The sequence below is a fragment of the Microcebus murinus genome, chromosome 2 (assembly GCF_040939455.1).
Source record: "Microcebus murinus isolate Inina chromosome 2, M.murinus_Inina_mat1.0, whole genome shotgun sequence".
Classification (NCBI taxonomy): domain Eukaryota; kingdom Metazoa; phylum Chordata; class Mammalia; order Primates; family Cheirogaleidae; genus Microcebus; species Microcebus murinus.
The window spans coordinates 39,902,118-39,921,651 of NC_134105.1; the positions used below are offsets into that span (position 1 = coordinate 39,902,118).

A 19,534-nucleotide genomic window follows, 5' to 3' on the forward strand; every position below is an offset into this window, starting at 1 on the left:
GAAAAATTTCAGACTCTCCCCCCTTAAAAGGACTTGTATGACTGATGGTAACTTCCCTCAGCTCTAGTTCTTTGTTCAAAAGAACTCAACAATAGTCAAACTTCTGCCTCTCTGTAATATAGGGATGCCCCAGAAGTACATGGGTAGTTTAGGAATTCCGGCTTAAATGTATCAAGCCTTGAGACATATCAGGAGCCTTCCCTTAAAGTTATAATTTCATTCAGTCAACATTTCCTGAGTGCCTGCCTTTAACGTCTTAAACTCCTAGCTTAACTATAATGACTGACACCAGCGTTCTTAACTCCTAGGTTAATCAAGAGCTGAAGGCTAGACTCAGACATTACCTGTTAGAACAGATACCTTTGAGACAAGCAGGTTAGATAAAATGCTCCACGTTTCTGGGAATTCTTAGTTTGCAATATTCATTACCCAGGTCAAAGCCATTATTGGTACTATTATAGCACCAGCAGAATATAATAAATTTTAATGTCATTCAAGTCCTACTTTTACTAAACAAATCTGACCATGTCTCTATTCAACTCAAAAACTTCTACTACATCCCCACTGCTTACCAAATCACATCCAAACTCCTTCATAATGATCCCACCCTACCCTCTCTAACCATATCATCTACACATCTTTCCTATATACCTCTACTCTCTAGTCCTATTATTTTCTCTTCTTCCTCATTATACTAGGTAAAAAATTCAGTGACTATATATATTACTCCTTCAGCTAAGAATACTCTTCTTCTCTAATCTCTAGAAAATCTCTAAGAAACAAAATCCTGTATCTCTTTCAAGATCTAGTTCAACTGTCAAAATCTTGTGTGATGTCATTGCTTGTATCAAAATCCTGCCCCCTCTGCTAGGGCAACCTCAACTGATGCATCTAAGTTCCTATTCTTGTCTATCTTATGTGTTTGGCTTGTCTGATAAAGCATGGAGATTTGATTTACTCTTGCTTGAGTAAAAAACACCTAGCACAGTCTGACACACAGTATGCTCTCTCAATAAATGTTTACTGAATGCATGAATGTTTACTCCCAGAACCTCACCTTCACTGGGGCTCCCTGTCCCAGAATAAAACCCACCCAGCCTATTAACTAATTTGTAAGCAACGGTACCTTGAGTATAGAACGGTTTGTTGGGCTGAAATCGGGCATTTCCCTGATGCATGAAGTTCTGATGCAAACCATAAGGCCACGAAGCTGGGACAAGGGGGAATGGGGGACGTGGTGCATGTTCCCAAGGAATTGGAGGATTTAGTCCTCGAAAGCTTGGCTCTGCATTTCAACAAGAAAAAGCACATTTTAAAACATTAGTTTGTTAATTCAAATATTCCTTCATTCCACAAAGATATATTGAGTACCTACCACCGAACAAGGACTATGCTAAATGCAGAGGATACAAAAAAATTTTTTTAAAGAATCAAGCATTATTATTTGCTCAAATTATTCATAAGAAAGGCATAAGTAGATATATACAATAATATGTAATAATTGGTATAACAGGCAAAAACTGTTCTAAAGACAGAGCTAACCTAGTCTTTGAAGGTTAGACGGTTTTCCTAAGATGACTGACTAAGCTGAGCTTTAAAAAACAAAGAAAAAGTTACTCAGGCAAAATAGGGCAAGGACGGCATTTTAGAGAAAAGGAATATCATGTACAAAAGCCCGAAAGCAGAAAAGCATAGCAAATTTGGGGAGCCTCAAAACAATCAGCAATATAAAGGGTAAGTAGAAGAGAAAGTAGTAAGAGAAAAGGCTGGATAGGTAGGTGGGATACACATTTCAAAGAACCTTCATATAAGGCCGGGCGCTGTGGCTCACGCCTGTAATCCTAGCTCTTGGGAGGCCGAGGCGGGCGGATTGCTCAAGGTCAGGAGTTCAAAACCAGCCTGAGCAAGAGCGAGACCCCGTCTCTACTATAAATAGAAAGAAATTAATTGGCCAACTGATATATATATATAAAAAAATTAGCCGGGCATGGTGGCGCATGCCTGTAGTCCCAGCTACTCGGGAGGCTGAGGCAGAAGGATCACTCAAGCCCAGGAGATTGAGGTTGCTGTGAGCTAGGCTGACGCCACGGCACTCACTCTAGCCTGGACAACAAAGTGAGACTCTGTCTCAAAAAAAAAAAAAAAAAAAAAAGAACCTTCGTATATTATGCTAAGGAACTTACATTTTATCCTAAAGACAATACCAACTATCCCAGAATCGATTCTATCTTGGCCTGGAAGGAGATCCTATCAGAAGTTTGAGACACTGTAGTGTAATGGTTGAGAACTTGGGCTTTGTAGTCAAACAGGTCTAAAAGTTCAAATTCCAGTTCCTAAATTAAAATTACTAAGGTTCCATCCTGAACCTCAGGTTGTTCTGAAGATTAAATTAGAAAAGAAAAATAAAGTATAATAGCTTGCACAAGATCTGACATATAGGTAGGAACTCGAAAAATGAGTCCTATTCTTCCTATGGCTAACCACCCCCCAAAAATCTTTCTATATTTAAGATGTATCTTAAAGTACATTTTTCAAAGCACAGTACCCAGTGCATCTTCCAGATAATTTTTGGTGACTTTTCTCATTCAGGGTCATAATGTCCTAGGGAATAACTAAAAGACACTGCCCTTATTCACTAAACTTCTTATTAGCAGGAACTCAAATTAGGAAGTATGGAATGGGGCAGAGCAAAAAAACTAAAATCCATATTAACTTCATTCTTATAAGTTCAGTCTTTATAGGAGGTAACTAGGAAAACAAAGAAGCTGGTTCACTGTAAGTTCATAAAGCTAAGTTACAACTAAGGGCTGAGGCTGAAAGGTTCAGGGTTTACAAAATAAATGAGAATGGGTATACAGATTAGGTTGTAACCAATGGAGAAATGATGTTTTAACAGAAAAGGGTATTTTTAAAGGCTGTATTCCAATCTCCCTTGCCCATTTTTCATAACTAAATATTTCCATAATCAATATAATATCATTAAAGATAATTCAAAAATGGGGAAAAAATTCACCCAATCTCTTATTCTAATACAATCATGACTAAAATTTGAATATATTCCCAACCAGACCTTCCATTTCTAACACAGTAGTATTTTAGCTGTAATATTAATTATGAGTTGGGTATCCATATAAATAATATTTACTGAATAATAGTTTATTAGATAATAAATAATGTATAACATTAATAATGTATCTAAAATGCCAAGCACTAAACTGGCTACTACAGAGACAATGACAGACAAAAAACAATTCTTGTGAAGTTCAGTCTAATAGGTTATGCAGACAAGTAAACAGGCAATTTCAACACAATCAGACAAGCGTTATGATATAGATATTAAGCAAGCAAAGAGGAGAGAAAGGATACCTAATGCAATTGGAGGAGAGGATCAGCAAGAGTTAAAAGCTTCGCAAAGCAAGTGATCTAAATTAAAAAATGGAAGATGAATGAGTTAGCCAAGCTTTGAGGCAAGGCAGAGTGATCAGAGATAATGGAGAGGATATTCCAGGCAGAGGGAACAACTTAGACAAGAAACCAGGGGTAACAGTACAGTATGTCTGTGGGATGTTAATTAGTTCATTATAACAGAAACAAAGACCAACTAGTAGTGACAGGGGGAGGGAAAACTTGCAATTGTAAAAACTGAGCTAATAGATCAAAGAGCAAAACACTGACTCTTTCTTCATAGCTATATAACTAAGTGGCTATCATGGTATATGGCATAACATATACATAATAAATATTTTTTGAATGACTTGAGAGGCCACATTAGAAGGGTCACATATGCCATATATCCTCTGATCTTAGAAATCTGAGTTCCCACATTCTGGCACTTCTGCTCAGCACAATATTTGCATTGTTCCCAAAGAGGCTGGAGATACCTTCTCCATAATAGTGCTTTAAGGAATAGCACTGTTGTTTAAAATTATCACTAAAGTTCTTTTGAAAATGGATAAAGGGAAAGATTAAGTTTTCAGTCTACATTTCCTATACAAACTATATTTCAGGATAACCAAGCAGTTAATAATAGTTCTTCTTTACAAAAGAATCAAATAGTAAATACAAAAATCATCATTTTATAACCCCTAGTATAATAATGGATATCAGCAACGATTATCAACGGCAGCTAAGACCATTAAGTAAAAATTAATGATGAACTTTTTAATGGATAGAACAAGCTGATAAAGCCTAAGTCACAGATCAATCTTAAGTCACTAACATGGAAACAACTACACAGTAAGTTCCTTCTGGAGTGAGGGAATAGGAAACATACAGGACCAACTACAAAGTATTCTTTCCAACAAAAAGAACCTGAATCTAATCCAGCCTCTGAATCTAAATACCAGTTTACAGGAACTATGGGAATAGACATACATGTTAAATAAGGCCACAAAGATACAATCTGGCAACTCCAGAATATGGGAAATTCTACATTTTCTTCAATAAATAGTTAATACGGGGAAAAAATAGTGAGAGGGAAGTGTGATATAGGATAGTTATAAAAACCACATACGATATATGGGATTTAGTTGAATCTTTTTTTTTGAGACAGGGTCTTCTCACTCTGTTGCCCAGGTTACAGTACAGTGGCATCATAATAGCTCACTACATGAATCTTTTTTTTTTTTGAGACAGGGTCTATGTTACCCCAGCTGGTCTTGAACTACTAGCCTAAGCAATCCTCCCACCTTAGCCTCCTGAGTAGCTAGGATAAAGGGCACATGCCACCATGCCCTTATTCTTGATTTATTTGAATCAAGATTCAAATAAAGAATAAGAATATTTCTATTTTTTAGACAAGAAAAAATAATGAACAAAGACTTGGTATTAGACTATACTGGGTATAATAATGGTCTTATGATTATTTTTAAAAAGTGATACAACTGAGGTTAACAAGCACATTTGATCTAATATCTTGAATTTGATTGAATACGTAAGCCCAGAATTTTTTTAAGTGGTAGGAAGGGATTAGATACAAGAATAGCAAATAGCAAATCACTGATAACTGTTAAAATTGGGTAATGCTGGCAAGGGGGTAGGAATTCATTATACTTTACTCTTTCTTTTGTATATTTCAAAATTTATATAAGTTTTTAAAATAAAAATAAGTATCACTAAAGATGGATACAAAACAGGTGAGGTGATATGTGCCTGTAGTCCCAGCTACTCAGGAGGCTGAAGCAGGAAGATCACCTGAGGTTAGAATTTCAAGGCTGTAGTATGCTATAATGATGTCTATGAGTTAGCCACTGCAATGCAGCCTGGGCAACACAGGGAGATCCTATCTCTAGAACAATAAATAAAATAAAAATTTTCCCTTCTGACCAGTGGTGAATTAAAAAAAATTTAATAAGAAGCTGGATAAAAACTAGACTTATGGCATATACCAACTATTTTTTAAATAGGCAAATATTAAAAAAATGACTGGAGGCCGAGGCAGGAAGATCACTTGCGGTCAGGAGTTCAAGATCAGCCTGCACAAGAGTGAGACCCCACCTCTACTAAAAATAGAAAGAAATTAGCCTGACAACTAAAAATCTATATAGAAAAAATTAGCTGGGCATGTTGGAACATGCCTGTAGTCCCAGCTACTCAGGAGGCTGAGGTAGAAGGATTGCTTGAGCCCAATAGTTTGAGGTTGATGTGAGCTGGGCTGATGCCACGGCACTCTAGCCTGGCAACAGAGCAAGACTCTGTCTCAAAAAAAAAAAAAAAAAAAAAATTACTGTATGGTAATATAACAAAGGATTACTTAGTAGTTATATCTAGGAATTAAGATGATAGATGATTTTATTTCTCAAATGTTCAATAATGAATTATGTCTTACTTGGATATCAGGAAAAACTATTATATTTAATGCTATTGCTATTAATATCTCTTACTTTTTAAAGCATTGCTCCTTACTGGGAAATAATAGAGTCTAGGGCACAGAACACCCAGGTTTTGAAGAAAGAAGTTAGTTTAAAATTTGGATCTACCATTATAAATTATGACAGTATGATAATTAAGTTACTTAACCCTTTAAAATTGCATCAACTATAAAATGAGCACTGGCCAGGCCAGGTGGCTCATGTCTGTAATCCTAGCACTCTGGAAGGCCAAGGCAAGAGGATTGCTTGAGGTCAGGAGTTCCAGACCAGCCTGAGCAAGAGCAAGACCCAGTCTCTACAAAAAATAGAAAAACTAGCCATGCATGGTGGTGCACACTTACAGCCCCAGTTACCTGGGAGGCTGAGGTGGGAGAACTGTTTGAGCCCAGGAGTTTGAGGTTGCAGTGAGCTATGATGCCACTGCACCTCCAACCCAGAGTGAGACCTTGTCTCAAAAAAAAAAAAAAAAGAGTGATAATAATATCTATACCAAGCAGGGTGACAGTGAAAATTAAAAATCATAATAGCTAACATTTATGTACCTTACCTCATTTAATATCCATAACATCTCTATATATTAGATGCTATTAATATTCCTATTTTACAGATGAAACCAATACACAAAGAGATTAATTATCCAGGGCTATACAATAAGTGGCAGAGCCAGGATTCAAATCCAGGCAGTCTGAATCCAGAACACATACTCTTTTTTTTTGAGACAGAGTCTCACTTTGTTGCCCAGGCTAGAGTGAGTGCCGTGGCGTCAGCCTAGCTCACAGCAACCTCAAACTCCTGGGCTCAAGCGATCCTTCTGCCTCAGCCTCCCGAGTAGCTGGGAATACAGGCATGTGCCACCATGCCCGGCTAATTTTTTCTATATATATTAGTTGGCCAATTAATTTCTTTCTATTTATAGTAGAGACGGGGTCTCGCTCTTGCTCAGGTTGGTTTCGAACTCCTGAACTCAAACGATCCGCCCGCCTCGGCCTCCCAGAGTGCTAGGATTACAGGCGTGAGCCACCGTGCCTGGCAGAACACATACTCTTAATCTTCATCTTAATCCTATACTGCCCTTCCACAAATATTGCTTGCCTTCCCTATCTCCCCAGGTTCAACCAGTAATAACATCACACAATCTTTCTACAGACAGATACAGAAGAAGAAAAGGAAGATTACCTGAATTTCCCACTGCACCGTTGTTCACCAAGGAATTTGGAGCCACAGTACGAGGCCAGTGTCCATCGTGAGAGGAGCTAGGAATTGCCACAGGTCTGGCAGCAGGCTGTGCAAAGATGATGCTGGGATCATTCAAGCCAATATTGCTGGGGGCACTGCCTGGTGCAGAGTGGATCACTGGACCATGGATGGGCCAGGATGGGGCAGGGATCTGGAGAGGGTGCATTGGCAACAATCCCATATTGTGCATGGGAGAATACTGAGCTGGTGGTGACTGGGGAAAGTTATACATAGGCAACTGGACCTGATGGGGGGGCTGGGCTCCTTGTTGAGGTGGGCCAAGTTTAGGTTGGGATCCTGGCTGAGATGGAGGCTGAGTAATAGCAGCTGACTGGGAAGAGGTCTGTGGAAATGGCTGGGGTTGAGGAGAATAAGATGGTGAATCAGACTGCAGAGAAAAAAATGTACATTTTAAAATTAATTTATAATCATCTTAATTTTATAAAAGGAGAGATCAAAATACAAAATTAATACAGAATTCTATGATGTATATAATAACAAATAATGATAAAAACCTCATTTTACATGAAAGTAGAATTCTTCACATAAGATGAAGGAGGCACTACCCCCTCATCATTGTGTTTGCCATACAAACCTTTTTATTATCCAAAGAAAAGAGAGCCCTTCACATAGAACATATATTTCCCATTGTGAAATAGAAACTTTCATCTAAATATCTCAGTCACTTTCATTCAGTCCCTCAACAGGTACTTATTGTCAATTATGTTCTGGACCTTATTCTAGGTACTAAAAACAACACTAACATGTATGCCCTCATAAAGCTTAACATTTATGGGGGATATGGAGGAAAACAGATAAAGATTTCAAAAGCAATCACAATAAAGTATGACTACTGTGATAAAGAATGTATAATGTATAGTGTACAGTTGTCCTTCAGTATATGCGGGGGATTGGTTCCAGGATGCCCACATATACCAAAATCCATACATACTCTAGCCTCTGCAGTTGGGCCTGTGGAACCCACCTATATGAAAAGTTGACCCTCCAAATACATGGGTTTCACATCCTGAGAATATAGTTATTTTCCATCCACAACTGGTTGGGAGGTTAAATCCACCTGTAAGAGGCCCCCTGCAGTTCGAACCTGTGTTATTCAAGGGTCAACTGTATAATGAAATCCCAGAGGAGAAACACCTAAAGTAACTTTGGGAGAAGGAGGGAAAATAAGATCAAGAAAAGTGGAGATCAAGGAAGGCTTCTCAGAGAAAGTGACCTTTAAGCTAAGACTCAAGTGTAAACAGAAATTAGTCTGCTGTAAGAAGGCAGAGATAAGAGGAAGAGTGCTCCAGACAGCAGAAACAATATGACTGAAGGTCTACAGACATGAAAATACATGGCCTTTTAAAAAGTAATTGCAATCTGAAAGTTTAATATTGCTGGAGTACAATGGCAGGGGAATGGTAGATCTGAGGCTGAAGAGCTAAATAGGGGCAAAATAATGAAGGATCTTATAAGCCTTGTAATTTATACTACATCCTAAGGGTAGTGGTCAACCAGTGAAGGATTTTTACCTTGTTAGGAACATGATCAATCTGCATTTTAGAAAAATTATTCTGGCATAAGAATAATAACATAGAAAATTGTTAGGACTGATTAGGACACAGCTATAACTAGTCCTGAGATTATAGTAGCCTAGGCTCAAAAAATATAATACAGAGAAGGAAGCAAATGGCTGTAAGCTATTTTTGTTAAGGGTAGAAATAATAGGATTTAGTGAATGGATATACAGGTTGAAGGAGAGGGAAAAGTTTTGGAAGCTAGGCAGATAGTGGGATCATTCAATGAGATGGAAAACACAAGAGGCATGTCAGGGGAGCAAGTATGGAGAGAAGTATAAACTATATCCTAGACAAGCTGAGGTGCTTTGTTAGACATCAGAATAGTGATGTCCATTAGATAGATTCTTAACAAAAGGTCAGGTGAGAGAAAAGTCAGGTGGCTAAAGGCAGAGAACAAAAATTAGGGAAGCACAGAAAAGTGGTCAGAGTGTACGTTTTAGAGATAGAGAGCCTGAGGGTTCCAGTTCTGATTCCAAGTGTCTATTGACCTTAGGCAAGAACTTAAATCTCAGTTTCTTCACCTGTAAAGTATAGTATAAATAATAACAGAATTTACCTCATATGTTTTTGTGAAGATTAACTAAACAATGCATGTGGAAAACACAAACACCAAATGCAGATACATTTTTGTAGCAGGAAAAGATAGCAGGAAGATTTTAAGATAGGGATGGGATCTAAGAGGGATGCACAGGGGTGCATCATCACCGTTGAAGATGACTTCAATGGTGAGTCATCTTTTAATAAAAGAAAAATTAAAATGTTAAAAATCATTAAAGCCTGGAGGTGATATATGAGGTTTATTATTTCTAAATGTTTTTGTATTTTTGAAATAGTTTATAATGACAGGAAGAATGCATGTATAGCACAGTTTATACTCAACAAATGTTAACTACAATAAATGTTATTATTGTTATATAATATTTATGAAAGTATCAGCACATAGTATGTACTCAATGTTTGGAGTGGGGTGGGGAACTTTCTAAATGTTTTTCCAAGACTCTCCCTAATATCACTCTTCAAATACTAAAACACAAATCATATGAGATTTAGCATGTTTAATAGTTAACAACTTTGAAGCTATGAAGAGCTGGTTTGAATCTTTATAATCTTCTATGCTCACCTTCCCAATTTGTAAAATTTAATCATACAATACCTACCACTTCGCAGGGCCACCCAAAGGATTAAATTTGATAATAAGTGTGAAGCACTGAAACAGTGTCAGGTTTAGAGTAAGCACTCAATTAATATTGAATTAATTAAGAAGTGCAAAGTAAATACAGATTAGAACAAAGATTAAGAACTCAGCAAACTTAATATAAAACTTCTAAGCCTGAATTCTAATTTAATATTCTGTTTTTTACAGGATACATTTCACTAGGTAGCCATACGTCAAGCTATGATAAGATACACAAAAGTTTTATGCAAGCAAAATGAAGTGTACACATCGCCCTAAGAGCATTAAACTCCGAATACATCTCAATTTTTATGTCTATTTTTATTACTGGTACTGATATGTTTCTATAAGGCAAAGCCTGAAACCTCAAAGTCATTACTTTATTTTAATCTATCTTATTAGGTAGCTGTTATTTTACAAATGAGGAAGTGGGCTCATGTAAATTAAGTAGCTTGCCCATAGATAGAAACCCAGATCTACATTACTCCAAAAGTAATGATCATTCCACCATACCAGTCTAGCAAAGCACCTCTACAAAGCACTATGTAATCTGGAATATTATATTTGCCAGTCTGAGAGATAAACCTCTATTCCTCATCAAAAATAGTGCCATCTTCCTGTCAAGACTAACCCATTCACAAGCAGAGTACTTACACATTCTGAGGACTGTCTAGTCCTTATGGACTGATCACCCTGTTGCTGGGCTGAACCAGCCACCTGTTGAGCATTTACAAGGTTGCGGACCAGCTGGGCTGCTAAGAGAAGACATCACAAAGAAAATCAACAGATAAAGTAGCAGAGAAATGACAATCAGTAAACTCCCTTCTTAATTTTTTTTATAAACCAGGACCTTTAAACTACGACTATATTAGTGAAGAACTTGTAACAACTAGTTTTTTGTGTGTTTGCTTTTTAAATTTTCTGAGAGGCAGGGAGGGGTTATAGGAGCAGTTATGCCATGGGAGGAGTGGCCCAGCCCCTTCAAAACTAAGTTTTTTAAAAAAGGCATTTTTCAATCCTACAGATCGATAAAAAAATACACTGATTCTAGAATGAAATAAAAACAATGCCACAGTGACTTTCTAAAGGAGGCAAAATGTTTATTTAATAAAATACTTTCTGCAGTAAAAATTTGAGTAACTTCAAATCATACTTCTAAAATACTCTATATTTTCTTTCAATAATCTCTTATTTAGCTTACTATATAATTTTTAAAATTTCTTGTGAAATACAATAGGAATAGGTCTCCCTCTCTCACAGTAGCAGTGGAAAGAACTATTAATATTATTTCTCCAATATATTTCCAGGAAAAAAATCTCTTGTAAAGAATGTTATATATTCTTCCAACAACTGCCTACTGAAAAAAAAAAAAAAAAAAGAATGTTATATAAATAGTGAGAGATGAAGAGTCTGACTCAAATCCAAAGAATACTTAGAGGGAGTTAATTGAATACAACAGACTATGGAGACCTTGATAATGAACATATCCAACAACTGTCCAAAGTAAAAGCCTGTCTAAATTTTGTCTCTTTAAAAAATTGTAAGGCCCAAATTAATACAAGTAGGTTTGGGACAGAGAAGAATCAGTGTTCTTAGCATAATATTAATGTGAATGATTTCATTTCCACCAGAAACTATTTTTGGCCTTTTCTATTTACCTGCCACACTGCTATTCCTCTGACGTGCCAACTTGACCTCTGGACACTCCCTTCGTACGTGTCCTGCATCTCCACATATAAAACATCTAAGGTCTCTGGGGTCTCTAAAGTCTCGAGTGTCGTGGAGGTCTCGTGGGTCAAGGTCTCGGGAGTCTTTCTCCTCTTCATTCCCTTCCTTCTCTTCTTCACTGTCTTTCTTCTTTAGTCTAAAGAGTAAACTGCTGATACCAATAATGCGGGGCTAGGGACTTGTAACTGAGTAACAGAACAAACTAAACTATACAAGAGTCTCACAATAACAAAGGGACTAACATGCCCACTATGTCATGCATCTTTTTTAAGGCAAGAAAACTCACATTTATAGCACACCTACTTATTTGACAGAAACTGGGTATTCCAATAGTTTTGTAATACAATATATTTTAAATTCTTTAAATATCAAATCTTAAACCTTTAACAATCCTTAAAGGCTGATATTTATTATCTAATTTTAAAGAAGAAACTGAGGCTTAGGGAAGGTAAGTGCCTTACCTAAATTTATTTTTTTTTTCATTTTTTTTTTGAGACAGAGTCTCGCTTTGTTGTCCAGGCTAGAATGAGTGCCGTGGCGTCAGCCTAGCTCACAGCAACCTCAAACTCCTGGGCTCAAGCCATCCTCCTGCCTCAGCCTCCCGAGTAGCTGGGACTACAGGCATGCGCCACCATGCCCGGCTAATTTTTTCTATATATATTAGTTGGCCAATTAATTTCTTTGTATTTATAGTAGAGACGGGGTCTCGCTCTTGCTCAGGCTGGTTTCGAACTCCTGACCTCGAGCAATCCGCCCGCCTCGGCCTCCCAGAGAGCTAGGATTACAGGCGTGAGCCACCGCGCCCGGCCCCTTACCTAAATTTAATAGTCAGTAAACAGCAGTGATGAAAACTAGGAATTTGTTCTGTCTGAAAAGTTCCAAGTTTTTCTATAAGGCCAGACTTGATGACAAAAAGATGGGACTTTCCTGACCTATTAAATATTGCATGTAGAACCCAGAACAGTATGATCCATAGATATATTTTGAAGAGGAATAAAAGATATATATTCCTCAAGGTATATAATATACAGGTATAGCTCATAGCTTTTATCTCAGTTGATTTATCTCAAGGATTCAGTTGATTATATTTTAATTATTGGTTTGTATGACTGACGTCCTCAGCAAGAACTCCATGTCTTGGTCATTTTTTTTCCCTTAGCTCTTAATACAGTTCCCAACACACAGTAGGTGGCAATAAATGCTTCTTCAATTAAAAAAATGAATTAATGAATGAAAAAATAAATATTACAGGACAGTATTATACCACAAACAAATTTCACTCTATTGCAAAATTCCACTGAAATGAACATTTACCTTAGGTCCAATTTAAAGCCCTGGACTTTCTCACTTAAACATTTCTAAACACAATTGCAGCTACAAATCTGCCTCACATCTATTTTCCCTGTAATGTTGATATGTAATCATTTGCCAACCTTTTCCTTTTAGGGCAGTCTTTCATGTAGTGGCCTATTTTTCCACACACACGGCAACATCGATCATTGGGAGCCAGTTCTCCATCTGTTAGTACTCTGGAATCAAAGAAGTATTCCTAGAGACAAAATGCAATTTTACTATTAATAGAAAAAAATCACTCTAAAACTTTTGAATCCAAATGGAAAGGATACCAAGATGCAAACATGGTTTAAAAAAAAAAAAGGAAATAATATCAACAAATTTGTCACTGTAACCAAACCATATGAAAATAAGATTGAGAATCATCATAATAATACAGTTGTTAATAAAACTAACCACTTTATAACCACATTTATATTACACAGAGATGCTACAGATGAATGAGAAAATCTCAATAAAATAGATACTATTTTCATTCTCATTTTATAGATGAGGAAACTGAGTTTCAGAGAGTTCAAGTCATCTGACATACTATAATAAAAAAGCAGGTTAAGTCTCTGACAAAAGATTTAGAGCTAAGTCTGTCTGACTACAAAGCTCATGCTTTCTGCTATACCACACCCCTTCTGGAAAAGAATTATTCTGTTAAAAAGAGCTTTATGTCAATAAAATAATCCTGCTGGATGTGGTGGTAGGCAACTGTAGTCCCAGCTACTTGGAAGGCTGAGGTGGGAGGACCGCTTGAGGCCAGGAGTTTCAGGCAAGGCTATAGTGTGCTATGATCATGCCTGTGAATAGCCATTACACTCCAGCCTGGGCAACATAATGACACCTCATCTCTAAAATTTAAAAATATAAAAGTAAATTTAAAAAATAAAGAAATCATCTGGTTTATTTCAAATATAATTGAATTTGCATATCGCTATTTTGGAAGATAAAAAAATGTTTTTTGAAACAGAGTCTCATACTGTGTCACCCTGGCTATGGTGCAGTGGCATCATCATAGCTCACTGCAGCCTCAAATTCCTGGGCTCAAGCAATCCTCCTGCCTCAGCCTCCTGAGTAGCTGGGACTACAGACATGCACCACCACACCTGGCTAATTTTTTCTATTTTTAGTAGAGACGGGATCTCGCTCTTGCTCAGGCTGGTCTGGAACACCTGATCTCAAACGATCCTCTCGCCTCGGCCTCCCAGAGTGCTAGCATTACAGGCATGAGCCACCACACCCAGTCATAAACCATTTCTTATATAAAGTGGAGCAGACCCAAAGAGAGGATAGGGAACTAGTAAGAAGTAAATAATTTTCCCAACTCTTAGAACCAGGCTAATTTTTGCTTTATCTTAGCACCTTGCTTATCCTTCTAAGCTTTAGCTCAGTTTTGCATTGTCACAAAGGCTGTTGGTCCTAACGGTATCCATCCTACTAGAAGGCAAGAGAATATGTCCACTTAGCTGTCTTCAAATCTGTCTATAGCTATAATCTTCAAATCTATCTATGGCTATAATTTAAAAAGATAATAACAAGTTATTGGTGAAGAAAGATATGGAAAAACTGGAAACCACATATATTGCTAGTGAGAATGTCAACTAGTATAGCCACATTAGAAAACAGTACCACAATTCCTCAAAAATTTAAAGATAAAATTTATCAAAATAATGTAGCAATTCCACTATTAGGTACATACCAAGAGAAATGAAAGCATGCAGTCACACAAAAATTTGTAAACAGACATTCACATCACTATTATTCATAATAGCCAAAAAGTAGAAACAACCCAAATATCCAATAACTGATCAATGGATAATAAAATGCGGTATATCAGTACAAAGGAATATTATTTAGCCATGAACAGGAATGAAGTACTGATACATGCTTCAGCATGGATGAACCTTGAAAATATTACGCTAAGTAAAAGAAGCCAGTTCTAAAAGGCTACATATTATATGATTCCATTTATATTAAATGTCCAGTACAGACATATCTATAAAGATAAAAAAAGCAGATTAGTAGTTTGGGGAGAAGAGAATAGAGGGAATGAGGACTGCCTGCTAAGGGGAAAGAGGTTTCTTTTAGTGAAAATGAAAATGTTTTAATTTTAAAGTTAAATTATGGTGATGGTTGCACAATCCTTTGACTATACTAAAACTCACTGAATTGCACAATGAATTGTACATTATGTGAATTACATTATGTACATTATGTCAATAAAGCTGTTTTTTAAAAAAAGATGAGAGAGATACTTCTTCACATATACTATTGATAAACCAATGTAGCTAATTAAAAATCATCATCGCATTTTCTGCCAGGATAAAATAAAGGCCTTTCTCAATTCACTCACATGCTTAAGGCAGAAATCAAGGAATCATCCTGAACTTGTTCTCCTTCACTCATCACGTGTAAGTAATCACTAAGTTGTATCTATTCTATTACTGAAAACATCTCTTGAATCTACTTTTCTCTTATTATTGAAGAAATCAGAAATATGCTAATAATAATAATTGTATATAATTTTTTGTAATATAAGTTTACTAATGAGAAGAATGGAATTCTTTTTTGGGTAGATAATAGTTCACTTAATTGGGGTTAAAGTTAATGCTCCCTATAATTAAAACTGATGGTAAATGTTCATCTATAAATGCTGATCTGTAATTACATTTTATGTATTTCATCTTTGAAAATGTTTTCACATGATACTAAGTGAAGTAACTGAGGAACAAGAAACCAGATATCACATGTTCTCACATATAAGTGAGAGCTAAGCTATAGGTAAGTAGGGGTATACAGAATGGTACAATGGCTACTGGTGACTCAGAAGCAGGGAGGGTGGATGTGGGATGAGGGAAGAAAAATTACCTGTTAGGTACAATGTATTGTACACTATTCGGGCGACAGGTACACTAAAAGCCCAGACATTACCACTATACAATTCATCCATGTAACCAAAAAAACCACTTGTACCCTCTAAATCTATTGGGAAAAAACAAAATATCACATGTATCCTATAAATATGCACAACTATTATGTATCTATAAAAATTATTTAAAAATTAAAAACAAAAAGTTGTTTTCACAGATGAAGAGGTTGAAGATGCAGAGTAGAGATCCAGAGTGCAAATGAAGGACTAGTCTTTGATAAAAGATCAGCAGATGCAGATAGATTTATAGATCTGGTGGCAGAAAGGTGAAGGAATATTTATCTGATAATATCTATTATCTTAGAGTTCAAGGATCTACTAAGAGTGAAGAGGGTGGAGGTAAAAAGTGGGACCCAAGCACAGGCACATGAATTCACGTAAGGTTGAACACATAATAGTGCACAGGAGGGAGAGTGGCACAAAGGAATCTAAAATAAACAGGGAATAAAAGTCAAATGGAGAAGAAAAATGAAGAAAGAAGATACCTGAAGAATAGGGACAAAATAGGTCAACATATGTGAGGACATATGATGTACAAGAATAGTTGAAGTGGAAATATTTGAGGGAACAAGAAAAGTGAAAGAATAGGAAATATACTTCTCTTTATCTTTCATTAGTATAAGAATAAAACACATTTATCTTATATGCTATTATAATCCCCAGTACCTAGGACTGAAATAGGTATGAAGTATAAACATGAAAGACTATGTATAAGAATATTTTCTATAATACAGGTTAAGTATCCCTTATCCAAAATGCTTAGGATCAGAAGTGTTTTGGAGTTTGTTTTTTTAGATTTTGGAATATATGCAATATACCTTCTGCTTGAGTATCCAAAAATATCCCAAAATCCAAAATCTGAAATGTTCCAATAAGCATTTCCTTTGAAGGTCATGTCACCACCCAAAAAGTTTTAGATTTTGGAGTATTTCAGATTGTGATTTGGGAGGCTCAACCTGTACAAGTTATAACACTAATATAGTGACGATAACCTAAATAAATGTTCATCAAAAGAAAATAGTTAAATAAACTAGTATATCCAAGCTATGGAATACTGAACACTGACTTTCAAAAGAGAATAAAGTAGATCAAAAAATCATTAGTAGGCTCATGGATCCCTTCTGCTAGGCCTCAAATGACACTGAAGACCAAAGACTTTGATATCTATATGTAATTGAGGACTACTTATTATAACATATGGAGTTATTAAGAATTATGGAATATTTGTATTCATAAACTAAAATTAGCACATTTCCATTTACTGAGGGCTCTAATTCAGCATTCTACTAAAAAGTCTGACTGCGTGCAAAATTACTGTGTTCCTACTGAACATATGCACATATACGCAAAAATAGTTGGAATTCCCACAATTTTCAGGTAAAATGCTTTATCAGTATATCAACATATTTGTTTTTTGTTTGTTTGTTTTTGTTTTTATTTTAGCGTATTATGGGGATATAAGTGTTAAGGTTACATATATTGTCCATGCCTCCCCTCCTCCCTCAAGTAAGAGCTTCAAGTGTGTCCATCCCCGAAATGTTGCACATCTTACTCGTTGTGGTTGTATATACTCATCCCCTCCTCCTCCCTCCCACCCTTCCAACACCCGATAAATGTTACTCCTATATGTCCACTCAGGTGTTGATCCGTTAATACCAACTTGCTGGTGAGTACATGGGGTGCTGGTTTTTAACATATTTGTTTTTAATTGACTCTGCTTTTCATTTATTGCTATTTCAATTAACATGATTGTAAAATTATTGTTAGGTTTTCCTTTTATAGTCATTTGTTCTAATGTGGTTTTTGTGTTGTTTCAAATTTTACTGTTATTTTATTTCTCTCCATTATAATTACTAACACCCAGAAAATCAAAAATATCTGAGACCAGTGCTCCAAATGAAAAAAGATCCAGACTTCTCTCTGCTTTTCTCAGCCTCTAAGAAAGAAGAGTCCTGAAAATATACTGAACTGAGTTTAAGGACATTCATTATACCACAGTAAACACATGGTTTTTCTCTCTTGAGATTTCTTCTCTTAGAAGTCTCTTGTTCTGAAACTGAGACCTCTTATAGTCTTCCTAATCACCAGAAAAGCAAGCAAAAACAAGAGACCAGGAAGAATGTGCAACAGTATGCCACTCCATTCAGGCAAAAGGAAACCTCTCAGTTCCGTGCCATCTAATTCAGCTCACCTAGTGAAGAAATAATTACTGGAGAAGAAAAATATAATAGAGAAAATTTTAAAAATTTTTTAAAAATAATAATTCAGCTCAGCAATGCTACACAAAAATTAGAGAATAATTTATAATACTAATATAAGTATTTTATTAAATAATAAAGTATTTCTCTGGTTTTATCTTCTCTGTGTATATTTTCATCAAGATTTCTAGAGATGTAAGAGAAACAGTGAGCAGCACCTAAAATTCAACAATCTTGAGTCTTGAATCTACTCTCACTCACTCAACAAATGCTTATTTTGTATAACCAGTGCTCCAGACACTCTGATATGCACTGAAGATATAAAGGTAAACCTTATGACATTGGATCCTGTCCTCAGGGAACTCACAGTCTAGTGGAAGAGATTGAATTTAACAAATAGATTAAACAAATAAAATCTAATAAAAAATATATCTCATTATGGACTATTAAGTGCAGTAAGAAAAAAATATAGGGAGCTATGACCATCTTTTTCCCTAACATCAACTTGGAAACAGGATAAAGTTCCCTGTACCATAAAAAAAAAAAATTCTAAAAGAAAAAGATTCAGAATTCAAATAATGTAGACTTACAGCTTCTCTGCCAATGAGTGGATAAAAAGGGGTACCAAAAAGTTTCCTTCCATTGATAAATGCCTTCATGATGAAATTGGTCACTATTAAAGAAAGAAGAAAACAAAAAAGATGCAGACATTAGTGTGTCAGAGCTTTAAAAGGAGGGAATCTCTATATTTGATACTTACTTTTTCTAGAAACTCCAGCACCAAGGTTATGATTCAAGTCAAAAGGATCTGGAAAAGAAATATATGATTTTTTAAATAAAGAATTTTGTTCATTGTAAAATATACTTAGTAATCATAACTGGAGTCTAATACTATATACACTGACTCAGACTATTCAATTCAACAAGTTATTCTTTTAAAATTATAGACAAAGGGATGAAAACTGAAAAAAATCAAGAGGAAGAAAGCCAAGCATACTGGCATGCACCTGTATTGTAGTCCCACCTACTCAGGAGGCTGAGGTAGGAGGATTGCTTTAGCCCAGGAGTTCAAGTCCAGTGGGCATCTCTAAATAGTAAAATTTCTAAAAATTTTTAAATAAAATTGAGAGGAAGAATGTTCCAAATCCTAATGTGTTCTAGTTTTCTCCTAAATGTCCTTGGTCAAATTTTAGTTTTGTTCCTGATTAATAACAGCTTAAATGATTACCTTCAATCGCAATGCACTTGGATGTCCACTGCTTCTCAAAAGTTGTTAATAGCTTTTTTTGCCGAATGCTAATTACATACTCCTTAAAATCAAACTCTTCAGTATAGAAGCGAAGCAGTCCCAACCAAAGCTCTCCTAATGATTCTGTGTTCTTTCCAAGTGAAGGTAAACGTTTTTTCTACAAGTAAGTAAAAAAGAAAAGAGAAACAACTATATAGTACCATCCAAAATATGAACAGCAAATTCAAGT

The 19,534-nt window shown here is 35.9% G+C and overlaps 1 protein-coding gene across 10 annotated transcripts in view; it reads right to left on the minus strand.

The window, feature by feature from the left end:
* Window positions 1–19,534, minus strand: part of TUT4 (terminal uridylyl transferase 4) — a 113,884-nt gene that overhangs the window by 837 nt on the left and 93,513 nt on the right. For 5 of the 10 annotated variants that reach the window (XM_075998398.1, XM_075998397.1, XM_075998418.1 and 2 more), the window contains 8 exons: window positions 19,285–19,462; window positions 18,817–18,864; window positions 18,647–18,729; window positions 13,022–13,137; window positions 11,519–11,739; window positions 10,515–10,615; window positions 7,047–7,494; window positions 1,127–1,285 (listed from right to left, as the gene is read on the minus strand). In XM_075998398.1, the coding sequence (XP_075854513.1) occupies window positions 1,127–1,285; window positions 7,047–7,494; window positions 10,515–10,615; window positions 11,519–11,739; window positions 13,022–13,137; window positions 18,647–18,729; window positions 18,817–18,864; window positions 19,285–19,462 (1,354 nt within the window). Of the gene's footprint in view, window positions 1–1,126; window positions 1,286–7,046; window positions 7,495–10,514; window positions 10,616–11,518; window positions 12,050–12,403; window positions 13,138–18,646; window positions 18,730–18,816; window positions 18,865–19,284; window positions 19,463–19,534 lie in introns of those variants that run through there. The other 5 variants (XM_075998415.1, XM_075998427.1, XM_075998411.1 and 2 more) reach the window with 3 other exon arrangements.